This window comes from Apodemus sylvaticus, chromosome 7 (assembly GCF_947179515.1).
Source record: "Apodemus sylvaticus chromosome 7, mApoSyl1.1, whole genome shotgun sequence".
In the NCBI taxonomy this organism is placed as follows: Eukaryota; Metazoa; Chordata; class Mammalia; order Rodentia; family Muridae; genus Apodemus; species Apodemus sylvaticus.
The window spans coordinates 79,653,368-79,674,177 of record NC_067478.1 but is presented as its reverse complement, the minus strand read 5'-3'; the positions used below and the strand labels follow the sequence as shown (position 1 = coordinate 79,674,177).

Genomic DNA, 20,810 nt, shown 5'->3' with positions numbered 1-20,810 from the left:
GTTATTGTGTAGTTCACAGCGATGTAGATTCAAATTCAAACTCATGGCAATTCTCCTGCCTCAGTCTACTGAATACTAGTATTACAGAGGTGAGCTGTTACACGTGTTTTAGACACACTAATGTTGCTTACTAGGTGCTAAAACCAAAGCAACCACAAACTCTGACCTAAAACCAACTAACCAACCACAGCAAACCCAAAAACTAGAACATCGGCACACTATTCTCACTAAACAGAAAGAAATCTCAGTTGGACTATAGTTGCTTTTTTTTTCTTTCAATTTTTATTGAACACAAGTATTCTGACAGAATGCAAAGTCAAAATTCTCAGTTAGTACTCAGTATTTACAGCAGTGAGAATGGAAACAAAGGTGGTGCTGATGTTTCACTCAGTAAAAAGTTTTTATAACAAGAGAGAAGGCCCCCGAAGTACAGAATGCTGGGTAAGGATGCTAATGGAGGTGCGATCACCACCATCCAGACGGACAGCTGAGGGTGAGACCCTGGGACGTGGGAGGTTCCACAGAAAATGAGAACATAGAATCCTGTTGGATACACCTTGGCTCTTCAGGACTGGGAGACCCCACTCATGGCACCTGGGTAGCCGTCCTACAGAACTTGGCCATGCTGGTCTTTATGTGATACAATGTATGCCACATAGACATAGGACACACATTGACACCAACACAGGTGGAGTCCATCCCTCCTCCCAAAAAAATAGAAAGAAAGAAAGAAACCAAACCAAACCAAACCAACCCAAAACCCAAAAACCCCTACAGAAAACTAAAAGCTTGTTTCTTCACATAAAAGAGAACAGGGGTGGTAGTGGAAATACACTGTCTCCCTCTTTGATTTTCGAGAGATTACTGCTATTAAAAAAAAAAGAAAAAAGAAAAAGGAAGAAAGGAAAACCCATGCATTCTGAGACGAACACATGTGTAAAGAGAGAGGAATATCAAAGCATGGACAGTCTTGGATTCCAGCAAATGGTAGGGCCAGTGTTCTGGGGGTCATCTACTCTGGGCCACATTATTTTGGGGTTGGCCATACCTCTGTTTCTTCTTATCATCAAGAGTTGAGCTCAATGTGTCCAACCACAAACAGTGAAATACACCATTTCCCGGAGGTACAGTGTGCCCTCGGCCTAGCTGGTCAAGCCACTGACTTCACCATGTGGGAAAGAGATTCCCCAGGGCAGGCTGTGGCCTGAGGAGTCTGTCCCTCACCAGGAGGACCTGGCTCAGGTGCTACCCACTTCTCCCATTCTGCTAAGTGCCCTCAGAGTTGTCTACCCAATAGTGATAGCTCTTCCTGAGGACTGGTGCATGTGAACTGTGGATCAGTGCAGGCCCTGGATTGAAAGGGCCTGGGCTAAGTGTTCTGAGATCCTCCATTTCCATCCCCAGGAGCTGAGAAAATGCAAAATAACCCCACATTGAGCAAAGGACAAGACCATTGTTTTTCACAGTTTGAAATTATAATCTAGCATCACCACAGGCCACACTGCAGAAGTGTCAGAACACTGGGGGTGGGGGGTGTGTGGCCCACAGAGAACGCGGGTGCGTCTGGCCACCCTAACCTCTTGTTGCTTTGTACTTGGGAAAGGAACAGGTGCTGTCAGGGACAGCTGTTGGCTTGGTGTCCTCTTCAGCGGTATCATTGTTTTTTATTGCCTATTGAAAGGCTTTGATTCCTTTTTCCTTTTGGGATTTGTTTGTTTTGTTTTGTTTCCTGAATAGTTGCTTGTTTTTTTCTGAACTATCTGCTATACCTTCCACAACCAAACTATGTTGAAGTTTTATTTCAATACTATGACAAAAACACGTTTCACACTAAAATATTCACGCATCCACAGTGCACAAGCTTGCGGTTCTAAAGCAGAATGAAAAAAAAAAAGCAAAATTTCTATACAAAGGGCTGGCTTTTCCCTTCTCCCCCTCCCGTCCCCCGAAAGTTTCTGTATTTCTTTTCCCCCACTTGGTTTCCGATCCAGGAGAGTTGTATTATAACTCCAGACGGTATTTGTGTATTTTTTTTTTTTTTTTACAAATGTTGCCTAACTGAACAGAAGGCCGATGTCACTTTACTTCCATAGATTTCCAAAAGGAGACACTACTTCCCTGAAGCACACGTGCTCTTCCGCTCAAATCTAGATTCTGGGCTCTAAAGGAAATGGTATGTATATATTTTATTTGGCTTTCTACAAAAAGGAGATGTCTGGGGTTAAAAAAAAAGAAAACAAAAAGAAAAAAAGAAAAAAAAGTGTGTTCACCCAGACCAGCCCCAACTATACAATCTTCTCTGCTTCATTCAACAAAGCCAAAGGAGTCCTTCAGAGGAAGGGTGTGCAGACACCGAGGAGGCAGGTCCGGTGTCACAGACATAGGCAGGTGGCAGCTCATCTGAAAGTGGTCTAGCATCCCCCATCTCCCCCCTAAGAATAGCAACAGAATTAAACAGGAAAAAAAGGCAAAAGAATTCCAGAAGGGGGGGCTTTCACCCGTTTGACACAGGTAAAAACAGCAATGAATCAGAATTGGAGGTGAGGGATGGTTGGGGGGGTAGAGCCACTGTAAACAATCATCTTTTGTAACCTTCACCCACACTAAAAAAGCAACCTGGGAGGATCCTACCTGCCTCTATGGGGTACCTGTTGCTTAAAGAAAAAAAAAAACAAGGGTGGGGGGCAGCTACTTTACAGGGACATTGAACACAACCAAAGTTAAACATCTGTCAACTTGTAAACATTGGAAAGCAAACTTGGAAAAGGGGAAGAAAAGAAACAATGAAGGAAAACAGAAAAAAAAAAAAAAAACCAAAAGTGAAAGAAATGGAATCAGCTGCGATTTGGCATTCTTCCTAAGAAACAGGAGTCTAAGTGGGAACTGAAGGCAGCTAGCTAGAGCGCCACACTTTGCATACGGAACAGATACAAAGTGAACGGAAAGTATAACTTATTCGTGAGGTTCTACAGCGTCCCAACTTGACTGAAAGTATAAAAATAAAGCGTGGACTTGGCTCCTTCTGTTAGCCTAAGTTCTTGGAAGCCTTTTTTCTGAATCTGATCTGTGCCAATCGGGTAACACCAACTGCAGCCTTCCCAAGCCTAGATTTTTTTCTTTCTTTTCAATCTGAGCTTCCTAGATTCTTAATTTGGGGCCCTTTTGTTTGATTTTTAAATGGTTTCAGGGAACGGAGTGTCCTAGTTTGCCTGTGGGTTTAACCTTTTTGTCTCTTTTTTCTTAATAAGTGGGTGTGCAACAAAGGAGCCCTTTCTAGAAACCTACAAAAAGGCAATCCCATGTTTATCTGTTTTTGTTGTTGTTGTTTTTAAAGGCAAAAGATACTAGAGGAATCAGTGTGTGTGTGTGTGTGTGTGTTTGCGCTCACATGTGTGTATGTGTGTGAGAGAGGGGGTTGGGGGATTATTTGGGGATGCTCTGGTGAAGCCACTGTGTCATTTTTCATTTTGATCTTTGCTTGTTGTTTGCTACCCATCATGCCTTGCTCTCATTCTCTTTTGTTTGTGTGGCGTCGTTGGGAACCGTCTTGACTTCAGTTGGCGCTGGCTTTGCTTCTGACTCCTGGGGCTCAGATTTTGTTTCTACAGGACCCTTCCTGCAGAGAAACAGAAACAGTGTTGCTAAGACCACTTTGTAGAGCTCTGCAAATACTACCCTCCTCCCCACCCCTTCTCCCGATGCCACATGGGATGGAGGAGACTTCAGTTGCTGCTCCAACCTCTAACCTTGTAGGCACACTGAAATCACCTGAGGGCTCTCCAAATGACTAACACCTGGAGCATGTCCCCAGAAATCCTGGATACAGTGACTTTAAATGCAACCATGCAAGGACAATTGTTTCCTCCTCCAGTCTTAACTCTCCCCAGCCCATGTTAACGCAGAGTAGGAGAAGAGAAGGCTGATTTCCTCTCTCCCACCGTGACGAGTGGAAGCTCAGGGGCTTCACCTACAACAAGTGGGGTGTGGCAGGCTCTACCTCTGGAACCAGTTCCAGGGATCCCTACCGTAAACCACTTCTCTTTTGCCTGCCCCCAGAGCTTCATCCCATGCTCTTTCAGGATGGTGACTTGAGTAGGGTGAGTGAACACTGTTACCAGGGTGGCAGGAGGCTAGCATGGGGCCTGCTTGCTGTAAGAGACTGGAAGGGACAGCCACATTGACTTTCATACAAGTCCAGGCATGCCTCGGTCTCCACAGGTCTCACAGGACAGAGTCAAGCCTAAAGACATGCTAGAGCAGGGGCAGCTACCGGTTCACTCCAACGCATTTAGTCAGCATCACACTACAGAAACTTGAAGGTTGAGAACTTGAGTTTGGAGACAGGTGTGAGTGTCAGAGAGGGGAAGAGTGAGCCTCTCAGGCAGTATGGGACAGAGCTGTCTGTGTCTGTATTCTCCTCCCACAAGCACCTTTCCAGGGCTAGCTCCATTTCTTTCTGAATACCACGGTATCATTCTCAGGAGGTCTTGGCCTGACCCTGGATGACACACACAGCTATGGGCCCAGGATGGCAGATATAGGCACCTTGGCCTCTGAAGTGCCTTTCCAAACTGCTCATCAGTGGTCCAAATGCAAAGGCTAGGATGATCAGGATGGAACCTAAGGAACACGACCTAATTATCCAGCTGAGCTGGCAGCGGGCTTCGCCCAGCCTATCACCTGCCCCTGTTCCGCCTCCTCTCAGGCCCCTGGCTGACAGTTGTCTCACAGAAGCCCTGCAAGAGGCTGAGGACACATCAAACACGGAGGACATAACACAGCACAGACACACACCACTACAGGACACAACCCAATGACAGTGGACAAAGAGAGGCCGTACTCGGTCTTTGCCGGTGCAGGAGGCACAGTGCTGTCTGCAGCAGAAGGAACAAGCTCAGAGGCTTGTCCACTGGCCCCAGCGGCGGGAGCAGGAGAGCCCAGGGCTGCAAAAACATCCTTTGCAAGGTCAATATCTGGGGTCTTGAAGTTCCCTTCGTCCATTTTTAAGTCCTCGCCCTGGGAAGGGTTTGTGGTGCTGACGGAGGCAGCCTTGCTCTTCGGGCTAGCGGGGGCTGTGGCTGCCTCAGGTGGGTTCTTCTCGGTGCCAGGCTGGGTGGGCTCTGGGTCCGGACCTTTGGTGCTGGGGGCTTCCTGCTTGGCCTGAGGGGCTTCTGTGGCAGGGGCGGCTGCTGCGGCTAAGGGGCTGGCTGCTCCGGCTGGAGTTGGGGTGGGAGCAGGGGAGGGCTTACTGGCTGGAGGGACCTTGGAGGTCTCTCCCCCTGCACTGGCAGGTGTGCTGGGACTAAGAACAGCTCCTTGGTTAGCCAGGACAGTGGAGGACAGATTGCTAGCAGAGGGAGCCGAGGTTGGGGTATCGCTCAGATCAACAAGAGGAGCAACTTTTGGGGCTGAGGCCAGGGGTGAGGCTGAAGCAGTGACACCCTTAGAAGGTGTGGCCTGACCAGCGGGCACAGAATTTGAGTCTGGCACGGTTGTGGCTGGTGGGGCAATACTGGAGGTCAGTGTAGTGGTCTCACTGGTAGGGCTGTTCTGAGCAGTGGCAAAGGTTTCGGTGATAGTGTCAGAGTTAGTGGTGACGGTGGTGACAGAAGGCAGCATGTCCTCGACAGTGGCTGTGGTGTCGGCAGGCAGCCTGTGGGGAGGACAGGAAGTAGAGAGAGAATAGACAATGAAGCTGAGACGTGACAGAGAAGCTAGCTAGGAGCCAAGGAGAGGAGTGGCGGGAGGGCATGCTATTGTACACAGGCAGAACACGGGCCCACCAAGAAACAAGGACGAAGAGGAAGGACATGCCCCAGGCGGGCAGAGGAGGACACAGGAGACAACAAAGAACGTGGCAGTCTCAAAGGGACCTGCTAGCTTTCTTCCACGCCGATGCCCCTTCAGCTCTCTGTACAGGGCTCCAGTCCCCTACTGATCTGTCTAGCGTTCTCTGTGCTGCCCTGGATCTCTACCCCAGTGAAGGCAGCTGATGCCCATCATCTCCAGGTTTCTGGAGGCCCACAGAGGTGGGGTCCTGCTACCTTACAGTTCTTCCTAGGCAGAGATGGGGAAAGCCAGAATGAGGAGGACCAGTGTTCTCCAAATGGCTTCTATGTGTCAAGGGCTCTTCCACCATTGATTTGTGTTCCTGTGAGAGATGTAGTTCCTTCAAGGCTATCAGATCCTTGATAGCCTTTGGGCAATACAAACATGGCTGGCCAGAACTCCTGAAGATCTCCAAGGTTTCTGAGTGGAAGAAGACCAAGGAACCTACCCAGGTTCTGAAGATTTTAATGAAATCCTAAATGAAATGGGCTAATCCTCTCTCTCAGTGAAGTCAAGCCATTCCTAGAATATGTGTGGTGGAATTTTGGAGTACTCCAGGGAGCCCACTTAGGCAATGAGCCCGGTGAGGCACCCAGTGTGATCCAACGAGAAGCACGGATGTCTTCTCTCTCCAGAGAGTGGGTCAGGAGGTCTTCTGACCTAGGGCTCCAGAGTTCTGGCTTCCATGTTTGTCCAGGAGCCGAGGGTGAGAAGCGGGGAAGGCTGGGGTAGGGTGATAAGGCGGATTTGGGGTTCTACTGAGGCAGCAATCCCTCCTACTCCACGTACTCGGGCTCTGTCAGCGGTGTGGTCTCGTTGGGCTCCGTGTGCTTCCCTCCGTCATGGTTTGGAGTCCGCTCCTCCTCTGTTCGGACCTCTACAATGGGTTCTTTAGACTCATCTTTCCTGTGGAGAGAGTTCTGCTGGTTAGATCCCAGCATGGCTTCGGGAGCAAAGTCATCTAAGAAAGAAGCTGTCGTGAGGTGTATCGGGGTCTGGCCTGTGACTGTCAGAGTGGTAATCACTTCACCTCATCTCACCCCTCCCTAAGTTCTCCCATCTGTACATTAGGACGACTATGCATATACCTTGCCTGACTATAAGAGCTAAAGGAGATAACTATGTAAAGTTTTTAAGCACCAGGCAGATAACTGCTCAAGTGCAAATGCAAACCCATGTGCACACATGTATATGTATGCAAACATATGCATTTGTAACTGTGCATACACAGACCTGTTTGCATATGTATGTATGTATGCATGCATGCATGCATGTATTTATCTATACATCCAATTACTTGCATGTGGGGGTGTTAAGCAACTTATCTTCTCACTCCATTCATCCTCAGCTTGCTACAGCAGCCTCATTCACCCTTGGATTTCAAAATCTCCTGCTAACTATCTAACACATGTTGCTGGTGGGAAGAACATACACATTGTCTCTCTAGGAGAGGAATTTGTACTCATTTTTCTCCCTTTGGTGCCCTAGAGCCCTCAGTAGCTGCAAGGCAAGTATTTGAACGGTAAAGGAGTGAGAGAGAGAGATTAAGGGTATTCCTCCAATGCTGGTTCTCTCCATCACTGCTCTTCTCCAGGTTTAATTCTGACAAATCCCACCTCTTGACATCATCAGAATTTTCAAAAATCTTTCTGAGACTTTAGAACCTAGGGTGGGTCAGGAGCACTGCTTTTCAAGTTTGTCACCCCACCTGGCCTTAAACCCATGCTCTGAGTAGGGGAGGTCCTCATAGCACCTCCAGATAGCACAGAGCTAGGCCCTCGGCTGGGGTAGAGCCCACACCCCACTAGCAGGATGAATGTGTACTCACGAGAAAGCAGCCTTGCCCTCCTCCATGTCTTTGCCCTTGGCTCCGGGCCCGGCCTTGCCGCACAGGTTAACAGCAATGCACATGAGCAGGCCACACTTGTTCAGGAAGTAGCAGGTGATGTCCATGACCACCAGGAGTAGCACGAAGATGACGATGAGGATGCCCACAATGGCGCCTGTGCTCAGGCCTGTGGTGGGGCTGCCATTGGCTTAAGTGGGAGAGAAATGGCCGGTGGTTAACAGGTTTGTGCGTGAGCCCCTGACCCTATGAACAGCTGTCTGTGGGGTAGAATAGGATCCTGAGCCTAAGAACAGCCATCCCTGGGGTAGAGTAGGACCCTCAGCCCCTGAGCCTAAGAACAGCAGTCTCTGGGCTGGAGTAGTGCCCTGAGCATGAAGCCAAGGCAGTTGTGACCAGTGGCACCTTCCTTGGAGCCTTCTTATGCCCGGTGTAGGCACAATTGGCTCTCTGCACTTTTCAGATGGGGTGTGCTGCCTCATCTCATGCAGGAGACAAGGTCTGAGGACTCCCACAAATTAAGATGAGAGAGGAGATTATGTCTTCATTTTTGCCTCCCAACAACTCTGAACCTCCCCCCAAGACATGTGCTCAACTGGTCCTCAGGAATCCTGGACACCCAGTCAGGTCGTATTTGAGGGCACTGAGTGAGGGCAAATCCAGGAGGGCCCTGCTCTATCTCTGGACCAATGCAAAATATTTTTTTTCTGGTTTGCCAGGCAGTGACTGCTGGCTTTAGGCTATGCTATGCCTCTAGGCTCATTGACAGGCAGGGTCCATATGGGGTTCCCAGGACTGTCTTGAGTCTTGTGGAGATGTCAGGCCCAATGGGATGCCCAACATATGATTCACCTTCCTCTCCTCTCTTGAAGAGTAAGTCCAAAGGACTTTAGCCATGAGGGAACTGGGACTCAGCATATCGTTTCTCATGCCTCCGGAGGCTGAATGTGGCCTACCAACTCTGGAGACACAGCAGCCTCCCCAGGCCCCACGGGTAAGGCAAAGGGTCTGGGAATACTTACCATGTGGGAGGCAGGCATTCTGGGAGCAGACTTCAGGAAAACCTGTAGACTTACCCAGACCTGCACATTCTCACAGACAGTCACACCCACACACAGGACAGATATCCACGGACTCACAGTCTCACATCCTGACTGCACCCAGCCTCCTAACTCTGGCTGGGGCTTCCCTGTCTAGTCCTTGGTCCATTGGTGTCCATTAGCACTCCTGCAAGTCCTTGGCCTATAGATCCTCCTACAGAAGACCCTGCCTGAGTTCCCTGTGTGGCTCCACTCACACCAGTGTTCTGGGAGGGACCCACTGACTCTAGATGACTCCCATCAGTGCTGGTATTGTGGGAAGCAAAACTCTGCACAGAGTTCTGCCTACATAAGTCATTGTGGGGACGGTATTTGCAGACTGGCATGGGGCACTCCTTATTCATTAGTCCCATTGCATTCTACCATCAGACCCTGCCTGGTGTTTCCAAGGGACTAAGGACACCTAGGTCTTTAGAATGGCTGCAAGAACCATAGTTAGCAGTACTTGGGAACTGGCCCCAACTGTCTTCATAGTGAGTATACTATATTTTGCCAAATGGCTAAGCCTAGTCCAGCAGCTTGCCAATCTTATCTAATGCTATCCCTTCGGACAAGGGCAGGAATGGTACTGCATGTAAGCCACTGCCTTTCTTTTAATACTTTTGGATATATGTGACAGGATCTCATTGGCTAGGGGCTCTGATCCCTTTGCCTTTCCTTCCTGAGAGTTGCATTTACGGGTGTGCACCACCACACCTGGCCACAACTCTCCTGGGGTAGCCTGTGTTCTGCTACACTGGGATGCCTCACCAAGGTACTGTAGCACTTCTTAGGGGTTTCCACTGTTCCTAATTGTAAGCTTCAGTTCTGGCCTGGAATGCCAGAGAGGGATACTCACCCCAATTCCTCTCGGGGCCCTGGGGCCTGAGCTAGAGGAGACTCTCTTTAGGACCTAGCCTTGTTTCCCATTCTTTCTTCCTCGGGACTTTGGGCTTTCTAATCTTTCACTGGGGACTCCAGCTGCTGTCTCTGAGATGCACCAAGAGGAATAAAGGACACTAGCTACCAGGTATGTGGGTTTTGGAGTCAGGAAAGCCACTCCTGGCTTCAGTCCTCAGTTGGAGGGACTCTTTCTCCCAGCCCACACTTGAAAACTCCGCACTCTTGTATGGGGACGGAAGGAGATGCCTTGATCCCCTTTAGGATCTTTCGAATCCCAAGGAGTTTCCTTGAATAGGAAAGTAATCCTGGCCTCAGCCTCTGACATTTAATAGGTGTCTAATGACTATTTCATGAGGAAAGAGCTAAAGTATGAGAGTAGTTTTTTGGGGGGGATATCTATGAATTTTTGTACTTAGTGGCACTCTTAAAATTTGCTTTGAGAGCAAGTTTAATTTCTCTATAGCCCAGGCTAGCCTGGGCCTCACTGTGAAGCTCAGGCTAGCCTCACATTTATGAGAACCTTGCTGCCTTGGCCCCTTGACTGTTCTGATTACAGACACAACCTACCATGTCCATCTCCACAGCAATGGTGTTTTTATCTTGAGCTCCAGGCATAAAAGCAGTTCGATGTGCCTGCTTATCTCTTAACTACTGAGCCATGTCTCTAGCCTCATGACTGCTCATCTCTTCAAAGAGGAAAAATAAACCACAGAAGAGCTATTCTGAGGGTGAGAGTAGAACAGTTAGATGGCGTTTGCTCTGGGCCCTGCGGAACCAGCTAGAGGTCTTGCCACTGGGTCTAAGCATTTTCGAATGGATGATTCCAGGGGTGAAGAACTTAATGCCACATAAGGAAAAGAGTCCATCAGTGGTCTCCCTTTCAGTGGATGTGAAGTTTGAAGCCTTTATTTCTCAGCCTATCACGTCTCACACATGTTGTGGCCTCTGTGTAGATTCCCCAAGTTTCTCATAAACTAGGGTCTGCCTTTCAGTACCAATCTGCATGCTGCCTGATAGACATGGAAGCCTGTCATCTCCTCTGGGCTGGCCGACTGTGCAGCTATGCTGTCTTACAGGGCCTCAGGTTTCACATTATCTTCTTGGCATCCACCTTCTTTATCTTCTTTATCTAACAAGCTACTCCGCTCTACTCTCTTCCTGCTCCCATCTGACTCTTTTATTCCCCTCATCATTTATATGCATATGTGCACACTACCACTGCATGGCTTCTTTAGAACACCCAAGCAGGCGCCCTCTCTCTTCTCTGTCTCCCCAGCAGCTAGTGTGACTCTGACGTTGGGCAAATGTTCACAGAATATTTGTTGGGTGACTAAGTGAGTCTTCAGCCTGGGGATGAGCACATCATTCCAAAAATTTGTATGCTATGAGGGTGTGGAAGGCCCTGGGTTCTGCCCATCATCTTTAGGTGCTACTATAGGGGGAGGAGCAGACTAGAGCCCCTCAAGAAGGATTGGCAAGCATAGGAAGTGAGATAGAGTGAGCTGCCTTGGAAGTTTTTTCCCTTGTGAGTGCTGTTTCTGGAAACCATGAAGCAGAGACCAAACAAGCTCTTGACAGAGATGTTGTATCTCTGATGATGACCTTGGATGAGATACCTATATCTAGAAGGGCATTGGGTGGGGGATGGTCTGCAAATCTTTTTCAGCCATAAATACCTCATTTCAAACTAGAGTTGTGCAGTGTTCTACGCATGATACTGTTTCCAAGATGCCAGTCTCTGTAGTGTGTATTGGGAAGACTAAAGTGCTAGCAGCTCCTATCTTTAGCCATTCATCTTTGCAATTTAGATTTTGCATAAAAATGAAGTACCTTTTAACATTAAGCAACAATTCTCTACCTGTGGTGGGGTTCCTGAGGAAGCTTCTTAAATATTTAGCATCTGGGGTTCTTCATTCTAGAGCCAGAACCACTGGAGGGGTAAGAGTCAGGAACTGGGATTTGAACAAGTAAGTACCCAGGTCACCATTCCTAAGCCTTCCTTTGTCCTCAATGTCATGCCTGATTCTAGGGTTTATCACCAAAGGGGTCATGACCTGCTCCATGTCTCAGACATAACAAATTTGATCAAATATAGATGATAGATGCAGAGAGAGAGAGAGAGAGAGAGAGAGAGAGAGAGAGAGAGAGAGAGAGAGAGAGAGAACAAAACTTTTTTCCTTAAAGGGGCTACCAGCCCAGCACTTCCAAGGATTGATTCTTCTACAGGAAGTGAGTACTCCTGAAGTTGGAGGGAATGGTGGTGACCCCGACAGAGAGAGGGGAACAAAGAAAGGCTGTGTACAAATTAAAGGGCACTGGAGTTAGGAGACATCACATCTTTGTGGGTATTACAGAGTAGTTTAGTCCAGTAGAACTAGTGGTATCAGGTCTAGATCCTACATCTTATTGAACAGATCATAAAAGGAAAAGCAAAGAAAAACCTTTCAGATGTCTGTCTTCGCCATGATCTTCACCTTGCCCCTCTGACAAGCCGGGCATATAGATGCCTAGCACATAAAGAAGACTTCTTGGGGGCAGCTTTCACACATCCCCCAGGTAAGAGCTGCCCTGAGCAGTGCCTGGATGGGGCTGCCAACCATCTGTGGTTCCTGGCTTGAGAGCTTGGCAGTCAAAGTAGGAACTGGCTTGCCTTAAGGCTGAGACTCACATACTGATGCTTTCTTATGCCTTTAAACAGATCGCACATTCCAGGTGCCCAGCTGGGTTTGAGTTATTGTACCATGGCCCCAGGTATAGAAGTCCTGGCCCCAATATGACTGTCAGACTACCAGAATGGTTGAACCTGGGAGTGTCTGTTTGATCCTTCCTGGAGCGCATAGAATTGAAGTTGTCAACAGAAGCTCCCATTAGTTCCTATCTATCATAAGGGGTGAGCGCACGCACTCTCATACATGAATGCATGTGCGTGTATACTGTTAGGGGGAGAAAAGGTCACTGCATACCCAGAAGACCTTGCTACAGAGCTCTGCAGCTGATAGAACATGCCACCCTGATCCAGTCTTCAGAGTGATGCCACCCCACTTTTGCAAAGGCTCGTTCCTCTCCCATTGTCTGCTGAGGGTTCCTGGGCAGCGGAGAACCTGACACCCTCAGGATCTTTAGGAAGACATAATGATTTTCATGAGTAAATGCCTTCAACTAGAACTCTCCTTCTCATCAAGTGTGGGGTTCAACTTAAAGGTCTCTCCCAAGTTACCAAGTGAGCATGAGATGGAGGGAGAGGGTTTTTAATCACTGTGTTGGACACAAAAGTCAAAGAAAATCAAAACACGCTGTTGGGTTTACATGAACTGTTATATCCTTTAATAATGCAAAGGTGTAAACTTCATAAAGTCTTGCTGATTATCTACACAATGATGTTAGCATTCTTATTAGTAGAAAAACGTGATCTGAACCTGCTGTATAAATATTCAAAAAAAAAAAAAACCACAAGCAAAGGACCCTCATGGTAGATACACGGTGTATGGTCTGTAGTAATACACAGTGCAGAGGTGGGGGTGAGCTCACTCCCCTGGGGATTCCTGGGAGCTGCTTTCTTAAAGACTCCTGGCCAGGAGCCACAAGCGTTCTTATGGAGGAAGCCAGTGTCTGGCAGGGGCTAGTGCACAATAAAGCTGTGTCTGGGAAGGGACACCATTACAAGCCACAAGCCAGCTGGATTAAGCCCCAAGGTTTTCCAGCTGGGCCCTGTGTCTGCCAAGAGCACAGAGTCATGGCTCTGGACATCTGGGTTGACCTCAAAGGTCCCTTTAGAAATACTGACACTGTCCCTCCCCTGTGAGTGGGTCAGTGATGAGGCTGAGTTCAGACTCTCTGAGCTGAGTTCTCCTAGAGGGAATGCATGTGACATCTGTCTAGGGCTATCAGAATGGGGCAATGATGGGACCTCTCTTGCCCTCCCTGACACTTTCCTTAAATGACCTGTGACTCTCACATCAGGCCTTGAGGCCTGTGTTATTTCATACTCTGCTGTACTGCCTCGTGGTGTCACCTTGCTTCACTGAGCTGGTGGGAAGAGGTCACAGGTGCAGAGCAGAGGCTCATGTAGGAGAGAGGCATTGCCAATTTTAGCGGCTGAGCAGTGTGAAGCCTCTATGGTGAACACTTGGGGATACTGGCAGGTGGCAACACGCTACACTGGCAGGTGACAACAGCCTGCAAACCATAATTCGGAGTCATTTGTCTTCCCAAAGGCAAAGGCTAGTAGTCTTTGAACATTACAAAAAAAAAAAAAATAACAACAGAAACGAAACAGGTGAAGAACCAAAGAGGACATAAAGCAAACTTCCATGGAGATGGTCAGAGATGAGATAGGTAGAGTGACATAGGCCATGTGAGTGGAGGGGCTTTTACTCATTAGAAGGGCCATCGTATGCTGACACTATTGACCAGGTTTCAGCCTTGACTCTCAGGCTTCCGATTGTGACACATCCACCTCCTCTCCTGGTGAACTGCCCAACAGCAACAGGAGTTCCTAACTTTTGTAAACATTTAGAAAGTGTCATGGGGGCCGATAGGCAAGCTGGGGCACTGCGGAAGTGCTGGCCGACACACTGCCTGATTTATGAACACTGTCAGGGAGTAAAATGTCCCTCAGCCCCTTACCTTGTGCTCTTTGGAGCATGCAGAGGTGGTGGGGAGGGTGACTGATTCACAGTGGATGCTTCCGAACTAAGTTCCCAGTGTCCTGTGCTTATGGTGATGATGGAGGTCACAACGGGACCTGCCACCAGGACCTAGAGGTTTAGTGCTCATCTCACGCATCTACTGGGCAGTGGAATGATCGGCTTCGCTGGGAAACAGGCAGCAAAGCCCATTCCTATCGGGCATGTCACAGAGATAGCAGAAGATGCTGAGACTAACACCGGCCCTTCCCAGAATGTTCCTCAGTTCCAGAAAATAGATGATTTTAACTCTTCCCACTGCATGGGGAACAGGGGATTTAATTTGCCTATCAGGTTAGCAGAGTGCTTAGGTGAGTTACCCCAGGGAGCTCTTTCAACATGGGTGCTTAAATACTTAAATGCAGATGAAGCTAACTACCTCTTGAAAGGTGTTGGGCACAGTGTTAGGACCTTCACAATAATCTGAGCCAAACTTTAGAAGTCTAGAATTTCTCCGCTGCTGCACTTGAGGTATGCACAACAGCAAAGACACAAGTAACAGATCATAGTGCCATCTCCATAAACCTTGCACAATGTTTTTTTTTTAAATAGTATTGGAAGAAAGACCTCTCAAATTCTTCTTTTTTGTATATATATTACTACTATTAAAAGGGGGACAGACTCCATAAGAGGTGAAAAAATGTATCATTGAATGACAAAAATCTCAGGAGGTAAATCTGTTTCCAGTCACCAAGACTTTCCTCGTTCACACAGCACTTGCTCAGTGGCTGTGGCTGGGCCACTGTGGTTCTGACAGGTTCTTTCAAAGAGGGACAACGGATCATTTTCATAGGAACTGGGCTTTTAATCAAATATAATATGGTGTGAGTGTGTGTGTGTGTGCATGTGTGTGTTGTGTGTGTGTGCATGTGTGTGTGTGTATGTGTGTGTGTGCATGTGTGTGCAGGTATGTGCGTGCATGCGCGCATGCTCGCTGGTTCAAGTTCCTAACAGAGCAAAAGAAGAGTCACCGCAGAGAAAAGCAATGAGACCAAGGTGTAGGAGGTGGAGCTTCCTCCCAGGGTGGCTGCAGGTGCCAAGCAATGGGTCCCAGAGGAAAGGTGGTTGTGGAGACATAAATTTGGCAGTGGGGATGTCCCAATGACGTCCAGGGTGACATGTGTGACGGCAGACACACGGGAGGGGGTTGTGGGAGGGGAGGAAAGAGAAGGCAGAGACAGAAACAGAGGAAAAAATAGATAAAAAAAAAAAGAAAGGAAAAATAGGTCAAATATAGAAAAAACAAGAATCCAAGGTTAATTCTACTTAATAAGTTAGGCTGACAAAAGTTAGAGAGTTCAGCGCTCTATCAACATCATAGGCCGGGTCAGCAGCTCAGCAAAGGCCAGAAGCAGCATAGCAGGTTAATTTGGGGGTCGCGGCCAGCGAGCAAATGAAATTAAAGTGAGAGAACAGGAGCCTCTGCAGTAGAACAGCAGGGGCGGAGCAGGGGGTTACCTCTTGCTAAGACGAAGCCTCTTAGGAGCGGGTGGGGAGAATGTTCTTCTATGTCTAGGCTTTGTGCATGGAGGCTGAGATGCAGTGGAGGACTGGACTATGGTCAGAATACTGGCAATCTTCAGAGCCCAGGCAGACTTGTCTTTCTACCACACAAGCCCCACCTTTGTCATCCACGTGTGAGGGTCCTGAACATCTCACCTTCTACCACCCTGCCCACCATGGAATCTGGCCACAAATGTACCACCTTGTAATGCAAAGAGGCTTTGTTCTCAAATTCCAACAAGACGACCAGGATGATCCAACCTGCATCATGTCCTTTTAGCTCTTGGACTGAAGGCACAGAGTCACCACGGACAAGGCAAGTCCTCCTGTCACTATCTGGCTCTAATGGGCGCCTGGATGATGTTCTACAAGGCCTCTGCGGGTTGAGAATTCTAGCATTTCCCCCTCTAATGCTGGAAACCTAGAAGGTAAAGTTGCTGGCAGAGCCCAGCCTGGGAACACAACATGCCCAAGCACACTGCCCATCCAGTCTCATTCGGGGTAGAACTAGCTTATCTACTGTTGCAAAGGGCTCAATTGAAGCCTCACTGGTCCCTGAATCCTAAGAGGCTCAAAGTGTGCATCTAGACAGGCAGGTATGTCCCTCTCTCGATTTCAATGGAAAACTAACCGAAGAACACAGGAAAGAAGAGACAGAAGAAAGGCAGAGCCACCTCCATTTGGATATCCTATTGGGCCACAAGGAAGGAAACTTCCTGTAGCCACAACTAAAAACTTCCTTCCAGGATGTGTAGAGACACAGGACCCTAACCTGGGCAAGAAAGTCCTCCCCATGGTGAAAGCAACCAACTGACCCTTCTAATCCACAGCTTAAAACTCACCTGCCAACTGGCTGCAGGCCGCACACATATCCGTCCCACAAACCCACTCACACGCAAACAACCACAAAGAACCACACACCAAGCTTTCCTTCTGGTACTACCCACGTTGGCACATGAAACCCTACAGGGCAGGCAGGCATCCTATCTCCTTTTTGACCTGACTTTCCCAGGAGGAGCAATCTTGATAATTGAGCTTAGGAGCTAATCTAGCTCTCTAGACAGGGCAGGCAAGATGGGCCTACCCCAAGCTGTCTTCCTACCATACCTGACCATGGTAGAGCATGGGGAACCCTCACCAACAGTCTACAGCTGTATGACCTAGGACCATCTCTCCTGCCTGTGGTTGGTATTTGATTGGCCCTGGGAAGGCAAAGCAATGGCTGAAGAACAGGGTCTTCTCTGAGGTATTTGCCTAATGAAGGGACTGGCCACTGGTGCAAGGTATGTGGTCCAGAAATCACAGCTCTCACTTTATTCCCACAATTGAGTTGGTCCTGGATCCTGGAGACAAATCTGCATGTCCTAGGAGCGGTGCCGCTACCATGGTCTGTCCTTTCATTGATGGTGTGTTCCAGTATGTTTTCCACGTGCTCCATTCCAAGAGGTTCAATTTGTCTCTGGCACAGTGGAGAGACCCTCCCCAGATAAGCTTGTAGCTAACTGGGCACCATCTACTCCTTCTCTTGGGGCCACCAGAGAGAAGAGATTTAGACCATGGTTGTACGGCTAAAGCAAGGGTGACATATAAACAGCATAAAGCCAGTTACATTGTCCTAGTGTGGAATGCAGATGGCAGAGAGAGTCTCATTAAGGATCCTTGTTCAACCAGCATCCAAGGCAAGGCAGGAGTAGGGGCACTTCCCATCCAAGGGAGTCCCATGGACTGGTTAGCATTGATCTGTCAGAGCCAAGTGAGACAGGACCTTTTCCCCAGGATGCTTGGCAAAACTCTCCTGAGGGTCTGGCACATGTCAACCCACTGCACAGACGGGGATATGGCAAAACTAAGCTTGGCACGAGCAACCAGTCATGAGGATGGCTGTAAGCAAGCAAGTTGTCAGGGTTGTTCAGGCTCATTAGGAGGCGCGGCTTGTGTGCATTAATTCAAAGCGGGAAACAGACAGAAAACAGACATGGCTGTACCTGGGATGGCCGTGGGCTGGGCTGAGGTCCTGAACACAAAATGAGCTGCCTTGGATTTTCCTTGCTGGTTCTCAGCTACCACATAGACTTCATACTCGGCGTTCCAGTCCAGGGACTTGAGCATGACGTGGTCACTGCCGGATGGGAGCCTGATTTCCGGTTTCCACTCAGAGGCGAGCTTCTGGGAACAATCGGCAGAGAGGATAGGAGACACCAGGGGATGTCAGTGGGGATACTGGGGAGACTGGCTAAGAGACACAGGCTCAGGGGACTTGAAAACCACGGGGTGAGTTGTGAGAAATGGGAGCTGATGTGGGCTTTCCATATTGGCGGGACCACGTAGGATGTTTGCCAAGATCAGCAGTAATGAATGCCAGTGTGGCATGGCTGTGACTCCGCTGTCCCACTAACTTCAGGACTGACAGGGGATGAAACACTGGCCCCCATTTGCCCTATCTCCCCTATACTGTGGAATGCTGGGCTCATGGAGTAAGGGCTTCTTAGAGGAGTTTCAACAAATGTTTCTTGTATTTCAGAATGCTCTCCACATTCTGACAGGTGAATATCACTTAGATGCCCATTTTACTAAAAATGCAAACCCTCACATTGATACATTCCACAGGTTAGGCTCTGCCCTGAGGGGTGGCTTCACCATTTCTCATTATACTTCCTGTAACAAACCTGCCGGGGCAGCGCTTCAGGCTCTTACTAAATCTGAGAAGAGGGATATGGGCAAAGTTCAGGTGACTTCACAAAGTCACGGCACAGTCAAGGTTGGAGCCCAGCATGTTCCATCCCCAGACAGCATTTTCCCTTTCATACCAGGGGGCCCAGAAAGCACATGTTGAACTAACTGTTGCTTCTTTTCCTCTATGTATATTCTGCAGTAGGGTCTGGCATCATTGTGGCTGAACAGTTGAGGCTCAAGGCTGGGATGTTCATGGACCCACCTGGAGGATCCCAGTGTGCTTAGCACACAGTGTCCAGGGTATAAGGAGAGATGCGAAATTCTCCAGCTTCCCTGCCTAACATTCCCTCTAGGTACATCATTCATGTTTACCATTGAGTTTGTACCGGAAGGGAGTTTCCAAAGCCATTGCTGGGCAAACACCTCCTTAACAAAACAGTGCAGGAGCGGCCTCAAGTCCTCCTGAGAAATCTTCGGATGGTTTTCTAGTTGCAAAGCCTGCCACTTCACAGTCTCTGGCCTTTACAAAACCCAAGCACGCCTCAGGTACACTCTGGGCGCCCAAGGAGCTTTGACCAATGTATACTGGACAGGGGGGTAGAACCCGGCAATGTATCAGATAGGAGGTAGTCCAGGGACCACCACAGGTCCAGGCCTGTGGCTGGAGGAAGGATGAGTGAGGTAGTTCTGATGAGTCACAAAGATGCCTCTGGGAAGGTGGGCGTGCTCATTCCAGGGCTGTGAGTGTTGTGGGAAAGTGCTCAGAGGGGTTTCTGCTGTCCTAGAATCTAACCAGGAAGCCTGGGCTGTGCTCTGTAAGTTAGCTTTGCACGTGTTGCTATGGTGCTGCTTTAATTTAAAACAAAGAAGCTGAGCTGTCTCTCTTTGCTCTTCCTTCTCTGTCTTCCTTGGCAAACATCATTACAAAAGAGACAACCAGACGACAAAGCAAACATGCAGGAAAGCAAACTTTATGCTATGTAATACATATTAATAATATGTGATTGCACTCAGCAAACGTTACACTTCAAAGTGAAAGAGGATGCTTAAAGTCACTGGAATCTAAACTCGCTCAGCAGTCCGTTTCTCTGTCTGTTAAACACAGCCCCAGTGACCATTTGGGGGAGCACACATGAAGACTGTCTTCCTGTGCCAGAGAGTTCTTGCTGGGTCCTGCATCCTGGCTACCGTGTGCAGAGCTTTCAAAGTGTCCTGAACATTTTGGGTGTATTTGCATATATTGTGACTAATCTGACAGTGCGAGTTATTTTATTCCCATTTTGCAGATAGGAAAATGGAGGTTTGGGAAGGTGCGGTTATCTGTTCTGCAGATGACATGCTGGCAAATGGCAAAGCTGGAATGTGACGTCATTCAGGCTCATGCCAGCCATTCAAATCATGGAGTAGATACTCTACCCTACTCCAAGTTGGTTACTCCTCTTCCTCCTGCTCCACGTAAGCTAGTCAGAGCCACCTGGCAAGTCCTGGCATCCTTCCCTGCAGTAAGCAAACCACAGGACCTCCTATACAGTAATATCTCTGCGCTAGCCCTTCAACACCTTCCCCTATGATGCCAGCTCATCTCCAACGTCTTGAGACTCGGTTCAGAGAGTTGAATAGCTAAAGGTCTGACCCCGGCGGGCTGCAAGGTATGCTGCAAGGTATGCAAGCCTGCAGAGCTCTGTTCTAGACCATCTACCATTTCAATGGGCACTGTTCCCAGGAGAGACAGGAATGAACAAACTTCCAGAGAGCAAGCTACTCTCTGGCTCGTGATCTCCATTAGGAAACCTTAGTAAGGGGCTATTCTCAGTGTCCAGAGTCTGCCCCCACCCCTGGCAACTGCTCACCAACTGTCTCTCTAAACTGGAAAAGGAGAGAGTGATTCTCGTTTGGAGGCTGGGGGGGGGGGTCAGTGACAAAAGATGGAATCTGAGTGATTCTCGTTTGGAGGCTGGGGGGGGGGGTCAGTGACAAAAGATGGAATCTGAGCGATCTTAGCTCGGTGGTGAGTGAGGCAGAAAGGGAAGCTCGAAATCAAGCTGAGTGCAGTTGGACTGGCTGAGGCCGCAAGATCAGGCAGGCAATGGCTCCTGCTTAGGATCTTGAAGTAAGTGAGGTAAGAAGCTAGGCTCCTCAGCTAGAGACCTCACCCAGGTGTGTGGCAGCACCAGCTGCTGGCTTTTGTAGCCTTGGTCGCTTCATCTGTAATGTGGGGGCTAACTCTAATACCTGCTCCATAGGTTCTGTGCAAGAAATACTTGACAAGGAAAAGGGTACTGCATCTGGTCC

At 48.6% G+C, this 20,810-nt stretch overlaps 1 protein-coding gene across 4 annotated transcripts in view; it reads right to left on the bottom strand.

Annotated features, from left to right (window-relative positions):
* Positions 1–283: 283 nt before the first annotated feature.
* Positions 284–20,810, bottom strand: part of Ncam1 (neural cell adhesion molecule 1) — a 291,408-nt gene continuing 270,881 nt past the window's right edge. Inside the window, exons 16-20 of one of the 4 annotated variants that reach the window (XM_052188394.1) lie at positions 17,831–18,008; positions 7,658–7,865; positions 6,619–6,735; positions 4,841–5,653; positions 284–3,616 (exon numbers count right to left, since the gene is read on the bottom strand). In XM_052188394.1, coding sequence (XP_052044354.1) covers positions 3,496–3,616; positions 4,841–5,653; positions 6,619–6,735; positions 7,658–7,865; positions 17,831–18,008 — 1,437 coding nt within the window. In that variant the 3' untranslated portion in view covers positions 284–3,495. Of the gene's footprint in view, positions 3,617–4,840; positions 5,654–6,618; positions 6,736–7,657; positions 7,866–15,202; positions 15,370–17,830; positions 18,012–20,810 lie in introns of those variants that run through there. The other 3 variants (XM_052188395.1, XM_052188396.1, XM_052188397.1) reach the window with 3 other exon arrangements.